The sequence below is a fragment of the Lithobates pipiens genome, unplaced genomic scaffold, assembly GCF_037356315.1.
Source record: "Lithobates pipiens isolate NorthernLeopardFrog02 unplaced genomic scaffold, aLitPip1_a1.2 Scaffold_27, whole genome shotgun sequence".
Taxonomy (NCBI): domain Eukaryota; kingdom Metazoa; phylum Chordata; class Amphibia; order Anura; family Ranidae; genus Lithobates; species Lithobates pipiens.
The window spans coordinates 30,166,669-30,189,955 of NW_027507788.1; the positions used below are offsets into that span (position 1 = coordinate 30,166,669).

The 23,287-nt window shown below is 41.6% G+C and overlaps 1 protein-coding gene across 1 annotated transcript; it reads right to left on the reverse strand.

Annotated features, from left to right (window-relative positions):
• Positions 1 to 8,673: 8,673 nt before the first annotated feature.
• Positions 8,674 to 21,247, reverse strand: LOC143933132 (phospholipase A2 inhibitor and Ly6/PLAUR domain-containing protein-like). The gene is made up of 5 exons (XM_077456068.1): positions 21,121 to 21,247; positions 18,536 to 18,664; positions 15,285 to 15,431; positions 13,201 to 13,347; positions 8,674 to 9,140 (listed from the first exon to the last, which is right to left on the reverse strand). Exons 1-5 carry the CDS (start codon positions 21,170 to 21,172, stop codon positions 9,001 to 9,003), a joined length of 615 nt encoding a protein of 204 aa, XP_077312194.1. The 5' UTR covers positions 21,173 to 21,247; the 3' UTR covers positions 8,674 to 9,000.
• Between the last annotated feature and the right edge of the window lie 2,040 nt (positions 21,248 to 23,287).

Below are 23,287 nucleotides of genomic sequence, written 5' to 3' on the forward strand. Positions count from 1 at the left end.
TAAGAACTTCAGCTCCGGAAGATTTACCCCCTTCATGACCAGGCCATTTTTTGCGATACTGCACTGACAATTGCGCGGTCGTGTGACACTTTACCCAAATAAAATGTAAGTTCTTTCTTTCCCACAAATAGAGCTTTTGGTGGTATTTGATCACCTCTGCGTTTTTTTATATTTTGTACTATAAACAAAAAAAAGACAGTTTGGAATTTTTTTTGCTTTTTGCTATAAAACACATCCAATGAAAAAAAAAAAAAAAAGAAATAAAAAAAAAAAGAACTATAGGACTCTATATCAAATTTCTTCATCAATTTAGGCCAATATGTATTCTGCTACATATTTTTGGTAAAAATAAATCCCAATAAGTGTATATTGATTGGTTTGCACAAAAGTTATAGTCTCTATAAACTATGGGATATACAGTATTTATGGAATTTTTATTACCTTTTTTTTTTTACTAGTAATGGTGGCGATCGGCGACTTATATCGGATCTGTGATATTATGGAGGAGAAATCAGACACTAATGCCACGTACACACGACCGGACTTTTCGAGGGACAAGGTCCGACAGACTTTCGACGGAGTTCTGACAGAGTTCTGACGGACTTTCTGAATGAACGGACTTGGCCACACACAATCACACCAAAGTCCGACGGATTCGAACGTGATGACGTACGACCGGACTAGAATTAGGAAGTTCATAGCCAGTAGCCAATAGCTGCCCTAGCGTCCGTTTTTGTCCGTCGGACTAGCATACACACGAGCGGATTTCTCGGTAGGAACTGGGTCCGGCAGAGTTCTGGCGGAAAAATTTGAAACATGTTCCATTTCTAAAGTCTGTCAGACTTTTGCAAATCAAAAGTCCGCTGCAGCCCACACACGATCGAATGGTCTGCCGGAATCATACCGTCGGACTTTTGATGTTGAAAAGTCAGGTCGTGTGTGTGTGGCATAACTGACACTTTTGACACGATTTTGGGGACCAGTGACACCAATACAGAGATCAGATCAGTGCTAAAATATTACCACTGTACTAATGACACTGGCTGGGAAGGGGTTAAAATCAGGGGAAAGTCTTGTGAAGAGGCAACTTGAGGCAACTTGGGATGACTTCAAGTTGCCCCTGTGTGAATGGACTTTCACCCTATCCAAAATGAGAAAAAAGCATTTTGTCTCTAACTCAGTGCTTCCCAACCAGGGTTCCTCCAGAGGTTGCTAGGGGTTCCTTCAACATTGGGCCATTTCTGCCTCTCGAATAAGTTCCCACCGACACCATTGATCTTTTTAGCTATCTGTAAGGAGGTAATTCCTCCCAATTACCACAAGTGTAAGGACAATTCTTCCCACTGACCATCACACTAATGTATCATGAGTTGTAGATTTCAAATTTTTAGCCGGGGTTCCCTGAGACCGGAGAACTATTTCAAGGGTTCCTCTGTGTTGAAAAGGTTGAGAAAGGCTGATCTAACTACTTACAAGATAGATAAATTTGCTACATAGTCAATATGTTTTTTTCCTAGCTAAAAACAGGGACTATAATAAAAAGTATAGCAAAAGAAATAGAAACTCTATTGGCTGTTGTTGCAGCTACAATTTTCTGCCTCCCTAAAAGCAGAAATCCCAGTACTAAATTTAAGAAAAGTAATGCACCCAGCTATGATACAATCTCATTGGACCTAAAGAAACAGAAGAGGGAGGCTACGTAAAGACAATATAGTCTAATCAGTAATATGTGCCATAGAGGGGTCTGGCAAGCATGTAAGAGTGGAAAGAATGCTCTAGAATCAGCTTGCATGCATCCTGTTCATTCTTATGTTGGCTCCTCTTGGGAGCACTTCAAAAAAGTACACCATTGAAAACCAATAAATGTTTTCTTTCTTTTTTCTACAAACTCTTTTATGTTTCTTATTTGCTCCTGGCATCATACTGAAAGCCAAGTGTATACAGTTGAGAGAAATGCTCTAGAACCTAGGTCGGCATCCTGTCGATCACGGGCTACCCTTTGATCGCCGACAGGTAACAGGTAGATCGCAAAGACATTCAGAGGCAGTCCCCGCCCCTTTCATACGTGCGGCTGCAAGGCGGGGAAGGCCTCCAGAAGGCGTCCCTCGCTATCGGCCCTCCTCCCCGATGCACGGATTGGATACCATGTGGGATGGTGAGAGAGAATTGCCGGGAGGAATCAGCACTTATCTAATCTCCAAGCCCTCCTGACACTCAAAGCCCTCCTGATCCCCCCCAATATCATACCCTTCTGACACGCCAGCCCATCTGATCCTCCCCAATACCATACCCTTCTAATGCCCCCAATACAATACTCTTGTGACACCCTTGCCCTCCTAATCCCCCCAATACCATACTCTCCAGAAACCCCAGCCCTCCTGATCCCCCCACTACTAGCCCTCCTGATTCCCCAGTACTGTGCCCTCATATCTCCCAGTACAGTACTCTCCTGACCCCCCCCAGTACTGTGCCCCCTGACCCCCCTATACTTTGCCCTCCTGACCTCCCTGTGCCATGCCCTCCTGACCCTACCATGCATACTACTGACCTCTGTACGCCACCCTACATCCTATCGACTTCTGTACGCCGCCCAACATTCTACCGACCCCTGTACACCGCCCTACATATTACTGAACTCTGTACAGTGCCCTACATACTACGGACCTCTGTACACTACCCTACCTAGTACTGACCTCTGTACACTGCCCTACCTACTACTGACCTCTGTACACTGTCCTACATCCTACTGACCTCTGTACACTTCCCTACATCCTATTGACCTCTGTACATTGCCCTACATCCTACTGACCTCTGTACACTGCCCTACATACTACTGACCCCTATACACTGCCCTAAATCCTAATGACCTCTGTACACTTCCCTACATCCTATTGACCTCTGTACACTGCCCTACATCCTACTGACCTCTGTACACTGCCCTACATACTACTGACCTCTGTACACTACCCTACATCCTACTGACCTCTGTACACTCCCCTACATACTACTGACCTCTGTACACTACCCTACTTACTACTGACCTCTGTACACTGCCCTGCATACTACTGACCTCTGTACACTGCCCTACATCCTATTCAACTCTGTACATTGCCCTACAACCTACTGACCTCTGTACACTATCCTACATCCTACTGACCTCTGTACACTTCCCTACATATTACTGACCTCTGTACACTGCCCTACATATTACTGACCTCTGTACACTGCCCTACATACTACTGACCTCTGTACTCTGCCCTACATATTACTGATCTCTGTACACTGCCCTACATACTATTGACCTCTGTAAACTAACCTATATTCTACTGACCTCTCTACATTGCCCTACCTACTACTGACTTCTGTACACTGCCCTACATATTACTGACCTCTGCACACTGCCCTACAAACTACGTGCACTGGCCAGAAATTAGAGCAGATAGCCAGGCCTGATATTCAAGAAAATCAGCCTGCAGTACCAGATGTTCCACCTGTCCACCTAAACTGACAGGCTGGGCAAGGAGAGCATTAATCGGAGAAACAGCCAAGAGGCCCATGGTAACTCTGGAGGAGCTGCAGAGATCCACAGCTCAGGTGGGAAAATCTGTCCACAGGACAAATATTAGTGGTGCACTTTACAAATCTGGCTTTTGGCAAGAAGAAAGCCATTGTTAAAATAACGCCATAAGAAGTCCAGTTTGCTGTTTGTGAAAAGCCATGTGGGGGACACAGCAAACATATGCAAGAAGTTGCTCTGGCCAGATGAGCCCAAAATTGAACTTTTGGCCTAAAAGCAAAACACTAAGTGTGACGGAAAAACTAACACTGCACATCACCCTGAACACGCCATCCCCACCGTGAAACATGGTGGTGGCAGCATCATGTTGTGGGGATACTTTTCTTCAGCAGGTACAGGGAAGCTGGTGAGAGTTGATGGGAAGATGGGTGGAGCAAAACTGTTCTGCCCCATAAACACGATCGGACATTCCGACCACAAAATCTGTTGGATTTTTTTCCAACGGATTTTTGGCCGAAACTTGTGTTGCAAACACACGGTCGCAAAAAGTTGTCGGAAAATCTGATCATTCTGAATGAGCTGATGTCAAACGCGTACGTCGGGACTATAAACGGGCCAGTAGCCAATAGATTTCGTCTCTTAGTTTACTATGAGCATGTGTGGCACTGTCGGAATTGTCTACACACGATCCGAAATTATGCAATCGGATTTTGTTGTCGGGAAATTTTAGATCCTGCTCTCAAACTTTATGCGTTGGAAAATCTGACGGAAAAAGTCAGATGGAGCCCACACATGGTCGGATTTTCCGACAACATAATCCGATCGCACATTTTCCGTTGGAAAATCCGACCGTGTGTATGGGGCATTAGAGTCTGCAAAGGACTTGAGGCTGGGGTGGAGGTTCACCTTCCAGCAGGACAACGACCCTAAACATACAGCCAGAGCTACAATGGAATGGTTTAGATCAAAACATATTCATGTGTTAGAATGGCCCAGTCAAAGTCCAGACCTAAATCCAATAGAGAATCTGTGGCAAGACTTGAAAATTGCTGTTCACAGACGCTCTCCATCCAATCTGACAGAGCTTGAGCTATTTTGCAAAGATGAAAGGGCAAAAATGTCCCTCTCTAGGTGTGCAAAGCTGGTAGAGACATCCCCACAAAGACTCTCGCTGTAATTGCACAGAAAGGTGGTTCTACAAAATATTGACTCAGGGGGCTGAATACAAAAGCACGCCACACTTTTCACATATTTATTTATAAATAATTTTGAAAACCATAACATCCCAATAAAATATATTTATGTTTTTGATTGTAACATGACAAAATGTGGAAAATTTCAAGGGGTATGAATACTTTTTCAAGGCACTGTATATAAGTTCTGGAGCATGGAATAGCAGGGTCCTTTGCCTGCTTGAGAGTGACCCCGCCTGGAAATGCTGTTAAATCTTCAAAGACCTTTGAAAAACTGCAAGAGGTTCTGGGTGATTCTGGTTCAGGAGGGAGCTGAAAGCCCTTGTACACACGGTCGGAGATTCCGACGGAATGTGTCCGATTGGACCGTATTGTCGGATAAGCCGACTGTGTGTGGTTTCCATCGAACTGTTTCCATCAGAATATCCGACGGACCAAGTTTTCCAACTTGTCTATAAAATTTTCCGACAACATGCTCCGATCGGACATACTCTGATCATGTGTAGCCTACTCCGACGGACAACGTGCCACGCATGCTCAGATCAAATTCCTAGACCAAAGCTATTGGCTACTAGCCTGAACGTAGTCCCGTCGTAACGAAATAACGTCATCACGTTATGTACAATCGGATTTTCTGACAACTTTGTCCGAGCGTGTGTATGCAACAGTTTTGGACAAAACCCGTCGGACAAAATCCAACGGATTTGGTTGTCAGAATGTCCGACCGTGTGTACAAGGGCAAAGATGATCCAGAAGTCACAGGAACAGTGGGAGCAACATCCAGGAAGGATTTGGTTGGAGGCTCAGTGTCAGCTGATGTTGGAAGGAGGCATCTAAGTAGCCAGTGACACAGTGAGTAGGTCAGAGAGTCTGGGAGAGGGACTGTTCCAATAGTACTCCCTTTTTGTTGGAGGCATTGTTCCAGATCTACTGCCCAGGGTTTTTTCCACTGTGGGATTCCCTCTGTGTGAAATTGTTTGCATTTTATTACATATAGGACTATTCTATAAAAGTTTGCTAGACAGTGTTCTCAATCAGTTTAGTTTGGTATTTTTGAAACAAAAGTGTAGTGGGACTTTAAATATGCCCAATAGGGATGGGCGAATGGTTCGGTCCAAGTATGAGTTTGGCTGTTCGGACGTTCTCCGAACAACCAAATTATCAGGAAGTTTGACTGTTTGTTCGGCCCACCAAACGACCACAACGCACTGCACCACCGCACAGTGCATTGAAAGCCCTGATTGGCTGAAGCAATGAAAACTTTGCCCAAACAGGGCACAGAGCACTGTCAGAGACATGATTGGACACTGTCATGATGACTGCATCCAATCATGGCTCATTGCTCCTAATCTCCAACCACACTATAAAAGTATTCTTTCCATAGTGGCCATTTGTAGTGTGATAGCGGCGGGGAGAGAGATAGAACAGGGAGAGATATAGAACAGGGCTCTGTTCAGTGCTATTAGACAGTTAGTATTCTATAGTGTGCTATTCTGATTCTATTGTCAGTGTAGAATATCAGTTTAGGGATCATTCAGTGCGACCATTTTTACATTAGTGTCATTGTAGGGATAGTTCAGTCAGTGTTGTAGTGGCCATTTAACATAGTATATTTTATTGCGTTACTGCAAGTTTAACTCCTTATATTTCAGTGCACTATGTGCCATTTAACGCAATATATTTCAGTTTCGTTACTGCAAGTTTAACTGCGTTAATTGCGTTACTGTAGGTTTAGTGCTGTATATTTCATTGCATTACTGAAAATTTAGCGCCATATATTTCATTATGTTACTGCAAGTTTAATGTCGTATAGTTCTGTGCATTACTGTAAATTTAACACCATATATTTCATTACGTTACTGCAAGTTTAAACGCCATATATTTCATTGCATTGCTGCAAGTTTAACGCTATATATTTCATTGCGTTACTGCAAGTTTAACACCATATAGTTCTGTGTGTTACTGCAAGTTTAACAGCGTATATTTCATTGCATTACTGCAAGTTTAACGCCATATAGTTCTGTGTGTTACTGCAAGTTTAAGAGCAAATATTTCATTGCGTTACTGAAAGTTTAACGGCATATACTTCTGTGTGTTACTGTACGTTTGATGCAGTATATTGCCCTATATTATAGTGTATCCATGGAGTGTCTGTGTAGTGACTACTCAAATGAAAGTGCACCAAACTCCACTTTTGATTGATTAAAGTACATCCATGTACACATTTACGCATCTTTATTACATTTTGCTAATAAGCACCCCCCACTCCCCCCATCATGTCTGGGAGGACAGCAAGGAGAAGCAGATATTTCCTTGGCACTGTAAGGGGGCCAGAAGTGTATGTGTCCACAGACAAAGGTGGACGTGGTTAGTCCTCAGGCAGGGCATCATTGCATAATTTCCTCTGTTTAGTGATGTTGCCCAGCCACAGCATACAGAGGGGGTGGTGGACTGGCTTAGGGGAGAACACTGGTACACAAGTTGGCACTCATGTGCCCCAGCCGCAGCGTATTGCCAAATTGACTCCAGTTAGGATGATGATGAGGTCACTGACTTGACTTGGATGCCAGATAGAGCAGAGAAGGAAAGTGAGGGTGAGGCACAACCCCAATGAGGCAGCCCTCATGGAAGAGTAGAGAGCAACCACCCTATTCCATCACATTGTGGAGCTGTTATTTCCTGGCTCACTTTCCACAGCTCAGCTGTCTGGGCTTTTTTCAGTACATGTGCAGCTGATCGCACTGTTGCTATTTGAAAACGCTGTCTCAAGCACATCAAGTGTGGCAAAAACACAAACCATTTGGGTACCACATGCTTGACAAGGCATTTAACCTCCCACCACTCAGCCCATTGGCAACAGCACCTAAAAGCCACTCAAAAGGGGCACAAATCTGTCCCTCCTCCTTACTCATCTCAGTCTGTCCCTGCTATACCTCATGACCTCTCAGCAGCCTCCACTGACAGGGGTGATGGTATAGTGCGGCTTGTCCCAAGTCCTTGCAGCACATCTGTCAGCAGCACACCGCCAGCTGTAGACTATAGCTGGCAAATGTCTCTGTCCCATCTGCTGCAGCAGAAAAAAGAATACAGTCCCTGCCACCCACATGCCCAGCGTCTAAATGCAAGCTTGTCAAAGCTGCTGTCATTAAAACTTCTGCCTTTCTGCCTAGTGGATTCTAGCCCTTTCTGTGTATTTGCAGAATGTGCTGTACCACAATGGCAGGTTCCCAGTCGCTATTTCTTTTCACTTAACACCATTCCATCTCTCTACCATCACATGGAAGGCAATGTCGTGGCATCATTGGGCAAGGCAGTCAGCCACAAAATCAACATTACTGCTGACACGTGGTCCAGCAGGCATGGGCATGGACAATTTTTTTTTATTTTTTACTAGTAATGGCGGCGATCAGTGACTGCGATATAGTGGCGGACAAATCGGACACGTAACTGACACTTTTGACACTTTTTTGGAAACCAGTGACACCAATACAGTGATCAGTGCTAAAAAATGCGCAGTCACTGCACTAATGACACTGGCAGGGAAAAGGTTAACATTTAGGGTGATCACGGGGTTAAATGTGTGTCTAACATGTTTTACTGTGTGTGCCGATTTTTCTAAGAAATGTGCTTTGCAGGAAGAAAAAAACAGCACAGAAGAGAGCCCTGTGTTTGTTTACCTACACCAGGCTCTTTTCTGTAATCTCCAGAGCCAATTGTCGGCTCTCGAGCCGCTGATTGGTTGATGCTGCAGCCAATCGCAGCACAGGCAACGGAGCGGGGGCACGCGGACGCACTCTCTTCCCCCGGCACTGGTACGTGATCTAGCGCTGAGCGGCAACCCTCCTGCAGAGTGTCTGTGGTGGGCGTTAATTAAGTGGTTAACAAATAAAGCAAAATACCTCTGGAACTATTGATTTTATTTCACATTTCATAAACTAACATTTCATAGAAAACAGGGTCAAATTCAGCTTTGATATAAGTGGTTTATTAATATCAATCAAAAAAACACAACAAACCCTACAGAACAATGATTCACCCTGAAACCCTTTATAGGGTTCCGGGGCCTAGAGGCGATTCAGTTCGCATTGTGCGCTATACAAGTATTTCATTCATTCATTCATAGTTTTGACCCCCAAATGTTTTTTTTTTTGCAAACAATTTTTCTTTTTATAGGAAATGCCTTCAAATACAATTTTTTCTCAGAAAAAAAATGGCTTCTTCCTGCTATTCCTCCTCCAGTGATCCTTGTTTGCCATGTGTAAAACTTTTATTTTTTTTATTTTATTATTTTTATGATTTTACATTGTTTTTTCTGCCAATGCAGGACAGTCTGAAACCTTTCTGGAACAAAGTCTCGGGGTATGGTGGAGGGCGATAATGGCAAGTATTCTCTGTCACACATCCTTGATAGGCCCAAGGTTCAAACTTAGCTGTAAGAGAGAAGTCACATCATATTAGCTGAATATCATTAAACGGGGAAGGAATATAAAAACAAAAAGGCATATATATATATATATATATATATATATATATACATATATATATATATATATACATATATATATATATACAAATATATATATATATATATATTAAAATCTGCAAAGGTTCAGAAGTGTGGGTGGCCTTTGGGGCTAACAAGTGCAGTGCGCAGGATGAGAGGTATCATTGGTTGCTCGGTACCCGCCTAGGCCAGCTTATCTTAACCTTCTAAACCAGAGATATGCAATTAGCGGACCTCCAGCTGTTGCAGAACTACAAGTTCCATGACACATAGCAACACTCTGACATCCACAAGCATGACACCCAGAGGCAGAGGCATGATGGGACTTGTAGTTTTGCAACAGATGGAGGTCCGCTAATTGCATATCCCTGTTCTAAACAGAGAAACCCTTGAAATTACTTTCCAGTCTCAGGGAACCCCTGTTAAAAATGACTATATCTACAACTCATGATACATTAGGCCGCGTACACACGGGCGGATTGTCTGCCCAACGTGTTTCAGCGGACAATCCGCTCGTGTGTGGGCTTCAGCTGACTTTTTCAGCGGACAGTCTGACGGACTAAGTCTTTCGGAATTTCCGTGATTTTGTCCGTCCAAACTTGGTTTCAGCGGACAGTCCGCTCGTGTGTAGGCAAGTTGGACGGACTAAGAATGGCGCATGCTCAGAAAGGATTTACACGCCGAAGGTTGCATTGCAGTGTATTGGACGTCGAATTTCTAGTCCCGTCGTACGTGCCGTACACGTCATCGCGCAAGCTTTCGGCGGACTATCTGCTCATCGTGTGTGGTCAAGTCCGTTCATTCAAAAGTAGGACGGATTGTCTGTCGGATTGTCTGACGAACTTAGTTGGCCAGACAATCCGCCCGTGTGTACGCGGCCTAAGTGTGATCATACCTCCCAACTTTTTGAGATGGGAATGAGGGACACCTATCAGCAAAAGTATGCAGGCATAGGACACACCCCTTGCCACGCCCGCTTAAAGAAGAATTGTACAAAAAAACAAGATTGGTTAAAGCGGGAGTCCGCCGGGAGTTCCTTTTTTTTTTCTTTTAAAAGCCAGCAGCTACAAATACTGCAGCTGCTGACTTTTAAAATAAGGACACTTACCCGCCCAGCGCGCCCGCGATGTCGGCACCCGAAGCCGATCTCTCGATCATCTCTCGGGTGCTGCCGCCGCCATCTTGGGTATGGGAATCAGGAAGTGGAGCCTTTCGGCTTCATTTCCCGGTTCCCTACTGCGCATGCGCGAGTCGCGCTGCGCAATAAGGATGGTCCCCGCTGTCTCTGGGATCCGTGTGTTTCCCAGCAGGCAGTGGGGGACTTTCGGAAAGGGGCGTAGATTCTGCAGAATAGCTATGCCGGAAGTGGGTGCAGATACCTGTACTGTACAGGTACCTGCACCCCCCTCCCCCCTGAAAGGTGCCAATTGTGGTGCTGGAGGGGGGGAGGATTCCAATAAGCGGAAGGTCCACATTAGGGTGGACCTCCGCTTTAAACTCACGAGTGCTTTTTTTTACTCCTACTATATCTTTATTTTGGCTTTTGGAATTTTCAAATGCAGCAAGTTCGAAATTTGATGAAAGGTTTAGCCCTGGGAAACACTTTTTGATAGATAAAAAGTGCATTTCATATACATCTATAGAGATCAGACCAAAATGTGGGACAGATGAGGAGGAATGAGGGACAGAGGGACATTGCTCCAAATCAGGGACAGCCCCTCGAAATCAGGGACAGTTGGGAGCTTTGGTGTGATGGTCAGTGGGAAGAATGCTCCTCACACTTGTGGTCATTGGGAAAAATTCTCCCCTTACAGATAGGTAAAAAGATCAATGGTTTCAATGGGAACTTATCTGAGAGACAGAAATTGCTCAGTGCTCAAGAAACCCCTAGCAACTTCTGGAGGAACCCTAGTTGAGAAACCCTGCCCTAGACTGTCATACTATGTAATGTTGGGATGGTATTTGACATCTGCATGGGACACCTTCAAAACATTCAATTGCATCTACAGCATGCCTAAGGTTGTCCCAGGTGTGAAAGATGTGAGGCTCAATCTGGTGGCTGGAGCAAGTGCAATGGCACCAACCAAGAGAGCTGCGGGGCAGAGGCAATGACCATCCTGTAAAACCGTTTACTACTCAGAACATCATGTCTACGCTGCAATTTCTGATGGATGTTTTAGCTGAGATGAGGATTCTTGTTGCTTTTCAGAGTTTAACAGATATATTTATTATGCTGAAATCCACTTTTACTGTTAACCTGCAGAATACAGGCCGCTGTTAGAAATTATGAAGCTCCGTACAGCCCTCCTGATGAGTCCCCCCCAACCCCACCTACAAAGGTGTGCAGCGGAACAGTGACATTGACTTTATCCACCCCCCTCCCCGAAAATGAAAAACAAAAGTACTTTCATGCTCTCACCTTCCGGACCCCTCTGTTGACCTGATGGGGTCCAGGTAAATGTAATTTAAAGTATAACTTTTTGATTTTGGTTTTGGATAGAGTAGAGAGGGAATAGAACACGTGTCTAGTTTTTATCGCTGTCTGTGTCCCCCGTTAGGGAGATTCACCCTCTCCATTTGTCCTGTTTACTATTATCATTGAAAGTGAAAGTACAACAAAATCCCACATTTTGAGTTGTTCCCAGAAAAGTAATAGAGGGGAAATCTTCCAATGGGGACACTAGTTCTGGTGATCTGGGGGTCCCCAAGAGATTCCCTTCATTTGCAGGGATTTCCTCTCACTTCCTGCTTTGACTATGGGACAGGAAGTGAAGGGAAATCTCCCCAATGGGACAAGGAGGGAAAAAATAAATCTGACGGGTTATAACCCTCCCCTTGCTCTATCCAACTTGAAAAAAAAAAGTTTTTCCTATAGTTCTACTTTAAGCCCTGGTAAGAAAGTAGGAGCGGGGATGTGATCTAGTGAAATCCATTTATTTATTAAGGCATACATGAATAAAAAAGTTGCCCTAGGGCCCCCTGTTTAGCTGATGGACCCTGGACCCAATACAACAGGACTAGTTGTACTGCCTTATCAGTGGCCTTTAATGAATTGCCAGCATTTACGAAGCGTGCCTATAAAAAAAAAAATGCAGAAATGATCATATTGTGTTACTGTTTATACATTTGTGTTGTGCAAATTAGGGCAACATCAAAAGTTATTAGACTATTTTCTATCACGATCAAATGTACTTTATTCATAAAGAATGAAGCAAATCAAGTCAATACCTGTTATATCCACTAGATGGAGCTGAAATATTAATTAACTAAGATTGTAAGCTCAGTCTAGCACAGGGCGAATTGCTCTGCATTTCCTTTTTTTATTTAATAAATGAACCCCTAAGTGTATGCTTGGGCAAAAAAAAAAACATGCAGCACATCTCTGCAGTACATATGCATTTGCCCGTTGATTCTGTTAGTGAGATGACAATGCTGTTTGTTCTGCAGTTTAATCCAAAGTGTTGTCAGCCCTGCAAAGTTTTTCCCTGCTGGACTACAGAACACAGCCTCTCTTTGCCTTTATAAAATAAGGGATGGTGTTCTGTTGGGGTGTCCGCAATGGAGAATTTAGGTTTGGCTAATAATTCTGGTTGCTGTGGGCTTGTCCTTATTTTTTTCCTATATATTATCCCCCTTGCTATTATAAAGAAGAAAGGATCACTGTTACGCTCAACCAAGCCTCAAGTCTACATGTTTACACCAAACTGCACTCACTGATGCATTTCGCCTTGGTGGGCAGAGCGAAATGCATCAGCATTTGTGGTTTGGTGGAGGCTGAAGTCACTCCTTATTGTTTTTTCACCTGGGCTGCTCAGGAGTAGTAGCGATCCTTTCCGCTTTACGTTTAATAACCCCCTGGATTGGTATCAGGACAAGCCAGCACCCTATGCTCTGGGACACAGGGATATGCATACACTTCTACTTTGAGCATCACCAAAGCAATATAACGGATGCCCTTCGCTATTGTTACAACATGATTTACTTACTTGAGTTAAAGATTACGCCAGAAAATGAATGGCAAGCTGTCTGGGGTCCTTGGCATCTGAGAATTTTAGTAGGCTTGCAGCTTCTACTAGCTCTGGCATAGCAGGATGGACACTTCACCCCGTTCTCCGTCCTGTTGATAGCCTCCACTAGTATACATACAAATAAAATCTGTTTTAATATTACATGTATAATAAACATAGATGTTGCCATTTGTATTAACAGTAGAAATATGCCAGAGATACCCAATGTCATTCACCGGTGATGGACACTGCTGGAACTCCCAACTCAAATCAAACCTTTTTATTTTGTTTTGGATAGAGCAGGGAGGGTTTGGAGCCACTGTCCACCTTTGATTGGTCAAAGGTGTATTCTTTGTAAGAGAAAATGACATCCAATATTGGGTGTCCTACTTGTGTGGACATTGCTGTGTTATGTACTATTAGTGTATTTTTTTTACATTTTATAATGGGGTTCCTTGAGATTTTACAGACTTTTAAAGGGTGCCTTGACTGAAAAAGGTTGAGAAATTCTGCTCTAGGGCATACCTGCAGTAGCTTTCACTGATGCCTACATGCTTAAAGGTTGGACCTCTCTGATCTGGCAAAAATGGTAACAGAGGGAGCTTATGTACCGCTTTTCGACTTTCCCACATCCCTACTGGCCAGCTGGGCAGATCTTCATAGTGAAGCTCGTGGGAGCATGAGGCAGTGAGCAAGCTCCAGCACCACTCAAATGTATTGTAGCTATGCTGGTTAAAAACAGCCAATTAGTACTTGAGCATAAAGGGAGCAATGAAAGCCATTAGAGGTTTGTGTAGTAACTAGGGTTGCACCTTTGCAGTTTCCCCGCTGCTCCTGTCTGAACCCAGGCTTGCCATAGTGATTTCAGCCTGGGTTCACAAAGGAGTCGTAGGGGAATTTGCATGAGAATCACAGCGCATTCCTGTTTAAATCGCATTTAATTCTTTGTAGTGTGATTTGAGCCTTTTAAATTTGTATGGGCTCAAATCATACCACAAAGGTATCGGTACTCAGTATCGGTGAGTACTTGACTGAAAGTATCGGTACTCAGTATCGGTGAGTACTTGACTGAAAGTATCGGTACTTAGTATCGGTGAGTACTTGACTGAAAGTATCGGTACTCAGTATCAGTGAGTACTTGATCGGTAATTTGTATCGGTGAGTACTTGACTGAAAGTATCGGTACTCAGTATCGGTGAGTACTTGACTGAAAGCATCGGTACTTAGTATCGGTGAGTACTTGACTGAGAGTATCGGTACTCAGTATCGGTGAGTACTTGACTGAAAGTATCGGTACTCAGTATCAGTGAGTACTTGACTGAAAGTATCAGTTCTTGTCTGGTCGATAAAAATCAGGTATCGGCTCAACCCTAGTAGTAACCTATAGGTGCCTGCATGTTATACCTGGTAGCAGAGTCACTTTAAACCCAACATTTGCCAAAACTCCTTTCTTTTGGTTAGAATGCGGGAAAAATTAGAGCAGTGATGGCGAACCTTGGCACCCCAGATGTTTTGGAACTACTTTTCCCATGATGCTCCACTACACTGCAGAGTGCCTGAGCATCATGGGAAATGTAGTTCCAAAACATCTGGAGTGCCAAGGTTCGCTATCACTGAATTAGAGTCTTTGTTACTGGCAAAAGTCAAGCAGACCAAAAAGAATCCATATAGATATGTATATTGGTTAAGTCAAGATTTCTATCCTTTATTCTAGCAATTTAAAATGACAACTAGAAATATAGCCCTAAAAAAGAGTCAACTGAGGAGGATAGAAGAACAAAGGGATTTTGCGCTACAGGCACTGTCCCTCCACAAGAGGGACATTTGAGAGCTATAATTTCACTTATTTATTTAGCATCAACCAATTTTTTGAGACAACAGAAGACAAAGAACGGCCCCAGACACTGGGGGAACCAATCGGAGCATCTCGAGGAAACACATGCAAACACAGGAAGATCAAATCAACATCATGCAGGCAATAATCATAATAGGGATTGATCTCAGCACCCTAGATTTTGCTTTACTATTAATTGCATTATCATCTTGTCTTTATTATAACTTACATTTTATTGCCCCCTTGTTGCAGAGATTCCCCTGACAGCACTCAGTTTTTTTGAAAAGCTCATATCCTACGGACATGTTGAATGTATCTCTGCACAAAATTGGGTTGTTGGCACAGGATTTCCAGGTCTGCCAATAGGAGATGTTGCCTGATGAGATATAATGAATGACATGTTAGTAAAACAAACAAGAATGTTACACAACAGAAAGTTTAAACATAAAATAGGAGTGGATGGTAATGTACATATGGCACAAGAAAAGAAAGAATCGGCAATTGCCCATACGTTTATCTCTAGATAGCCGGATGGGGGTTTATGCCTATTCTTTCTTTTGTTGTATAATTATGCTTTTGGTTACACTCAACCTACATGACTGTGGCAGCACCTCTTTCTGATTACATTGAAGGTTGGGCTCCCTAGACCTCATCCTAAGAGTCCATTCACACAGGAGCAACTTTGGATCCGACTTGAAGTCGTGCCAAGTTGCCTCAAGTCGCAGAACATGATAAAATCAATGTAAGTGAATGAGAGCCGTGTACACTACTGAAGTCACTCCGACTTCAGAAAAGGTTCCTGTACTACTTCAATCCGACTTCTAGGCAACTTGTACCCATTGATTTCAATAGAAGTTGCCTCCAAGTCTGATCCCCTGTCTTAACTGAAGCAACTTTGCAGGAAGTAAAAATAGTTTTCTAGGCAAACCCCTCTCTACCACAGAGCTGATTATTAGGTGATTGACCACTGGTAAAGTCCCCTGTCCTGGAAGCAACTTCAAGTTGCCTTGTAAGTTGCCTCAAGTCGTGCTGTGATTCATACTCAAGTCGTGTCCAAGTTGCCTCCCAAAGTCTCACTCGAAGTCGTGTTGCCCCTGTGTGAATGGACTCTTATAGTATTCAATGTACATACGGCCTATAAGATATTTTTGGGAAATAGGAACGCATAACTGAGCACTAACTATGGAAAAAACATGGAAATGGAACAAAGAAGGAGGGATTGGGATTTTTAAGGTGCAGATTAATTTGAAAAATAGTAACCACTATAATATAAGATTTTTTTTATTTTAGAAAAAAAAACTACTATTATACTCAATTTTTTCTTTAAAAAAAAAGATTTTTTTTCTAAAATAAAAAAATTCTTATATTATAATTGTTACTATTTTTCAAATTAATCTGCACCTTAAAAATCCCAATCCCTCCTTCTATATTTAACTAACTATGGTGGATGTGGTGCTATTATCAAGTTGATTTGCCCGTGATCAAAAAACGTTCCTTTCTTGGAAATGGAACAGGGGACTTTAAAGGTGTCTGAAAAGATGGAAAACTATTTCATGTGTAATATAAAATTACACATTTTAATAAATACATTTGTTAAAAAAAAAATAACAGTCTTCTTGATAAAATAATGTAATCAAAACAATAATATATCTACTGCACAACGTATTTCTCTACATGTTTCGCTAAAGTATATAGCTTCTTCAGGAGATTTGTAATTATCTGTGTACAGCGAATTCACCCAAAATTAATTTAAGGTCAGTATACGAACACACCAGGGCCTACAGACCTCCAAATATTGAGGATATCAGTGTGTCATAGGAGAACCAAAGTGCCCATCTAGGGATCTATAGCACATACAAAGCTGGTATAGCATATTTGGAAGCTGTAGTTTCCTACATCAACCAACAGAGGAAGCCAATAGGTTGGAATAACAGAGAAACTTGTACTATTCACAACAAGGGAGATAGAGACAGTCCAGAAATAAATATTAAACTGCATTAATTTCCAAGGGCATCAGACTTCCTAAGCTCCAAATTAGCTGGATCTTTAGGTTGCAGAGGCTAGTGTGGGGCTCCTGGGTGAATGCATGGCAGATGGACTTAGCTAAGATATCCTCAATATTTGACGGTCCGGAGGTGTGTTCGCATACAGACCTGAAATGAATTTTGGGTGAATACGCTGTACACAGACAATTATGAATCTCCTGAAGAAGCTATATACTTTAGGGTAACATGTTGAGAAAAACGTTTTTGTACATATATAGATAGATATATTAATATATTATATACGTATATACGTAGATATATTATTGTTTTGGTCTGATTACATTCTTTTATCAAGAAGATTATTATATCTTTTTTAACAAATGTATTTAATAAAATGTGTAATTTTATATTACATATGAAATCGTTTTTCATCTTTTCAGGCACCTTTAAAGTCCCCTGTTCCATTTCCATTTTTTTTTGGGCAGTAGTGCCTCGCTCTACGTATCCTTGGCTGACACCTTATTTCTTGAGCACAAAAACATAACACAACTATGGCATAATACATGCCAAGTGTGCCTGTGGGAATGTATACTTAGTAACCAAAATATCATAATAGGTAAGGTCAAATAAAGACAATAGTCTATCCAGAGACAATAGTCTGTCGTCCAGAGACAATAGTCCATCCATTTGTAAGGTCAGGTACTGATACTGGATAAGAAGATCTGTCTCTCAACTGGCTTTCCAATTCATCCCAAAGGTATTCAGTAGGGCTGAGGTCAGACCACTCTAATTCCTCCACACCAAACTTCTCAAACCATAATGGAGCTGAATTTGTGCCAAGGCATGATCATACTGGAAAAGAAAAGGGCCTTCCCCAAACTAGTTGGAATAGCACAATTATCCAAAATGTCTTAGCCCTTGTACACACGGTCGGACATTCCGACGGAAAATGTCCGATCGGACCGTGTTGTCGGATAATCCGACCGTGTGTGGGCTCCATTGGACTGTTTCCATCGGAATATCCGACCGGCAAAGTTTTAGAGCTGGGCTATAAAACTTTCCGACAACATGATCCGATCGGACTTTGTCCGATTGTGTGTAGAGGATTCCAATCGGACAAAGTGCCACACATGCTCAGATCAAATTCCTAGACCAAAGCTATTGGCTACTAGCCTGAACCTTGTCCCGTCGTAACGAAATAACGTCATCACGTTCTGAACGATCAGATTTTCCGACAACTTTGTCCGACCGGGTGTATGCAACACAAGTTTCGGACAAAATCCGTCTGACAAAATTCGATGGATTTTGTTGTCGGAATGTGCGATGGTGTGTACAAGGGCTTAGTATTTTGTAGCATTATCAGTGCTCTTCACTGGAAATATCTGAACTCCGTAGAGTGGAGGAGTGTCCACATACTTTCAGGCTACAGTGCATTATATAACAAGTTTTTCTTTAAATCTCATAACAAATTGAGCAAGTAAATAAAGAAAATTACCAAATGTTTCAACCATAATGGTAGTCCGACACTGCGTGACGTAATCAGCGCAGACTTCAGTGGTGGTCTGAGCCTTAGTGCACGTGTCTCCATGAAAATTCTCGCATTTCTCACACACAAGGCAGATCCCTATTACAAAGAAAATAAATATAATGTTTTGTTTTTTTCCTGTAGAGTTAGTCTTATAATCCAAATTATAAAAAAAATGGATTTGTAAAAAGCAGTTAGCTTACATGGGGCAATTTTTTCAAGAAAAATAAATAGAAAAGAGAAAAAAAAGTAAGGAAAACTACATACATAATCATTAAATACTTAGAATAACAAAATAAAAACACAGAGAATGCTAAATAATATAAACTGAACTATCCCAAATAATCACACAAAGAAAAACCTTGTAAATCAGTGGTCTCCAAACTGCAATCTGCGGGCCAGATGCAGCCCTTTGCTTGCATTTATCTGGCCCCATAAGACATGAGATTCCTCCCACTTGCAATGACAGGGCACTATACCTCCTACAGACATCAATGATGGGAGTACTATTCCTTCCACTAACACCAATGATGGTCACTATTCCTCCTACTGATACCAATGATTGGGCACTATTTTTCCAACTAGTAATGGTGATGGGTCACTATTCCTCCCACTGACACCGATGATGGGGCAATATTCCAACCACTAATACCAATGATGGGGCAACATTCCTTACACTGACACCAATGACGGGGCACTATTGCTTCTGATACAGCACTATTCCACCCACTAATACCAATGACAGGGCACTTTTTCCTTCCACTGCCATCAATGATGGAGCACTATTTCTTCTGATGTGGCACTATTCCTCCCACTGATACCAATGATGGGGCACTATTCCACCCACGATTACCAATGATGGGTCAATATTCCTTACACTGACACCAATGACGGGGCACTATTCCTTCTAATGGGGCACTACTCCACCCACTAATACCAAAAATAGGGCACTATTTCCATCCACTGCCACCAATGATGGGGGATTATTTTTTCAGATGGGACACTTTTCCTCCAACTATTAACAGTGATGTAGCATTATTCCTCATCCCATGACCACAGGCACTATGTCATTTTTATGATACTCCCATTGAACACTAAGCTTGAGGCATTATTTACTTTCACTGACACTGAGGCATTTTCTATTCCCATTGGCCACAGTCCAGCCCCCGTAAAGTCTAAAGGGCACTAAACTGGCCCTTTGCTTAAAAAGTTTCGAGCCCTCTGGTCTAAATAAAGAAAACAAAAAAGTGGATTGCTTTTCAAGCTAATTTTGCCTAAGCTGGTTAATGATTGAAACTAAAATGATCTCTAGACATGTGCAACTCGTTTTGTTCTGAATATGTTTTTTAACAAATTCGTTCATTTGGAAATATCCGAATTAACGAACACCGGTTTAACAAATTTTTTCCGAATATTCGTAAATTTGAATATTCGAAAATTTGTAAATTCGTACATTTGCACAATCGTAAATTCATACATACGTAAATTCGTACATTTGCACATTCATAAATTTGTGCATTTGTACATTCGTAAATTCGCACATTCATAAATTCGTAAATTTCTAAATTAGTAAATTCGTAAATTTCTAAATTAGTAAATTCGTAAATTTCTAAATTAGTAAATTCGTAAATTTCTAAATTTCGTAAGTTTGTAAATCTGAAATAATAATTAACTAATAATAACTTAACTATTACTAACTATTAAATTATAAGTATTGTAATTTCCTTTCAAATTTGGCTGTTAGTGAACGTAACGAATTTAAATTTATCCAAAGTTACCAATTCTCCGAAATAACAAAAGCCATATCGAAACAAATGAAACGTAATGAATTAATAATAATAAATAACAATAATAATAATAAAACAAATGTATTATTATTATCTATTATTAATTTGTTCCGTTCCATTTGTTTAGATGCAGGATTTGTTATTTTGGATAATTCGTAACTTCGGATAAATTCGTATTTGTTACATTCACTAACAGACAAATTTGAAAGGAAATTACAATACTTATAATTTAATAGTTAGTTACGATTTCAGATTTTCAAATTCAGAATTTCCAAATTTCGGAATTTTCTAATTTACAAATGTATGAATTTATGGATATATGAATGTTTGTTTGTAATTTCCGAATTTACGAATATACAAATTTTCTAATTCATGAATGTACGAATTTACGAAAATACAAATTTTCTAATTTACGAATTTATGAATATACGAATTTTCTAATTTACGAATATGCACATTTTCTAATTTACGAATATCCGAATTATCTAATTTATGAATGTACGAATGTATGAATTTACAAATCTATCAATTTACAAATGTTTGAATGTACGAATTTACATATGTTCGAATGTACGAATTTACGAATATACGAATTTACTAATTGCGATCATAACGAATGACCCGAAAATGAACACATTTTTTGGCAGTACACATGTCTAATGACTTCACCAAAATTGTGATATTCCCAAAATCGGTATTTTCCCATTCAAATAAATTTTGATGAAATCTCTGCACTCGTGCCCAGTCATGATAGCTGAAAATGCTCACCTGTAGCGATAGAGATGGACAGTATCAGTAATATGTTCAGTACAAGCTTCATGTTGGATATGATGTGGAAGAACCTGGAGTCTCTGAGTCGAAGTGACTGTCAAGCTGTGCTTCACCGGTATTTATGCCAACATACAAGGAAGATTACGAATGTAAAAAATTAATCCCTTTAGACATACCTTAATAAATTAAGTGAGGAACTGCTTGTACGGAATCTCTGATGATGTGGACATAATGATCGGAACATTGGTGACAAAACCTCTAGAAACAATTTAATTATAGTGTGTCTCCAAGTTTATGATGTGCCATTGTGTTTTAATGTAAACACAAGCTATTATTGTCCTGAGGACATACCGTACATATTGTACAGCATTTTGATAAGGCTAATCAAGATCGCATAAAGCAGTTTCTTTTATTAGGTAGTAATGAATGATTAATAACGGTCTCTGTCAATTGCTGCTGAAATTATTTAGTAATGGTGGAAACATTAAAGCAGAACTCCGGCCTCACCTGTGACATCTGCTTCTGCATTCGGTGCTTGGTGGGAAACTATGTTGCTCTTTAACCACTTAAGCCCCGGACCATTTTGCAGCTAAAGGACCAGGCCCCTTTTTGTGATTCGGCACTGCGTCGCTTTAACTGACAATTGCGCGGTTGTGCGACGCGGCTCCCAAACAAATTTGGCGTTCTTTTTTCCCCACAAATAGAGCTTTCTTTTGGGGGTATTTGATCACCTCTGCGGTTTTTATTTTTTGCGCTATAAACATAAATAGAGCGACAATTTTGAAAAAAAAATGCAATATTTTTTACTGTTTGCTATAATAAATATCCCTCAAAAATATATATAAAAAAAATTTTTTTTCCTCGGTTTAGGCCGATACGTATTCTTCTACATATTTTTGGTAAAAAAAAAATCGCAATAAGTGTTTATTGATTGGTTTGCGCAAGTTATAACGTCTACAGAACAGGGGATAGTTTTATGGCATTTTTATTAATAATTTTTTTACTAGTAATGGCGTTGATTATTGTGACTGAGACATTATGGCGGACACGTTGGACACGTCGGACGATTTTGATGGACCGTTGGCATTAATACAGCGATCAGTGCGATTAAAAATGCACTGATTACTGTAAAAATGTCGCTGGCAGTGAAGGGGTTAACCACTAGGGGACAGTGTAGGAGTTAAGTGTGAGTGTGTGTTTTTTTTACTGTATGGGGGCGTGGCTTGGCGTGTGACATCACTGATCGTCTTTTCCTATGACAGGGAACAGACGATCAGTGACAAGCTCACTAGGAAGCACAAGGAGAGGTTTGTTTACACTTATCTGTCCCCGTTCTTCAGCTCTGTGACCCGATTACGGGACACTGGCGGCGATCGGGTCCGCAGGTCCCACGGTCACGGAGCTCAAGATCGGGTCACGAGTGCGCCGATACTCATTCTTCCAGAAGCGCATTTGTGAGGTCAGGCACTGAATTTGGACTAGAATGTCTGGCTCGCAGTCTTCGCTGTAATTCATCCCAAAGGTGTTCTATCGGGTTGAGGTCAGGACTCTGTGGACATCCCAGCCTTAGTGCGTAGGGTTCAATATTGAGTTGGCCCACCCTTTGTAACTATAACAGCTTCAACTCTTCTGGGAAGGCTGTCCACAAGGTGTAGGAGTGTGTCTATGGGAATGTTTGACCATTCTTCCAGAAGTGCATTGTGCAGGTCAGTCAAGTTCCTCAGGTCAGGCACTGATATGGATGAGAAGACCTGGCTCACAGTCTCCACTCTAATTCATCCCAAAGGTTTTCTATCGGGTTGAGGTCAGGACTCTGTGGAGGCCAGTCAAGTTATTCTACCCCAAACTATTTCATCCGTGTCTTTATGGACCTTGCTTTTTTGCACTGGTCCAAATCATTTGGTGGAGGGGGATTATGGTGTGTTTTTTTTTTTTCAGGGGTTGGGCTTAGCCCCTTAGTTCCAGTGAAGGGAACTCTTAAGGCATCAGCATACCAAGACATTTTGGACAATTTCATAATCCCAACTTTGTGGGAAGTTTGGGGATGGCCCCTTCCTGTTCCAACATGACTGTACAACAGTGCACAAAGCAAGGTCCATAAAGACATGGATGAGCGAGTTTGGAGGGGAGGAACTTGATTGGCCTGCATAGAGTCCTGACCTCA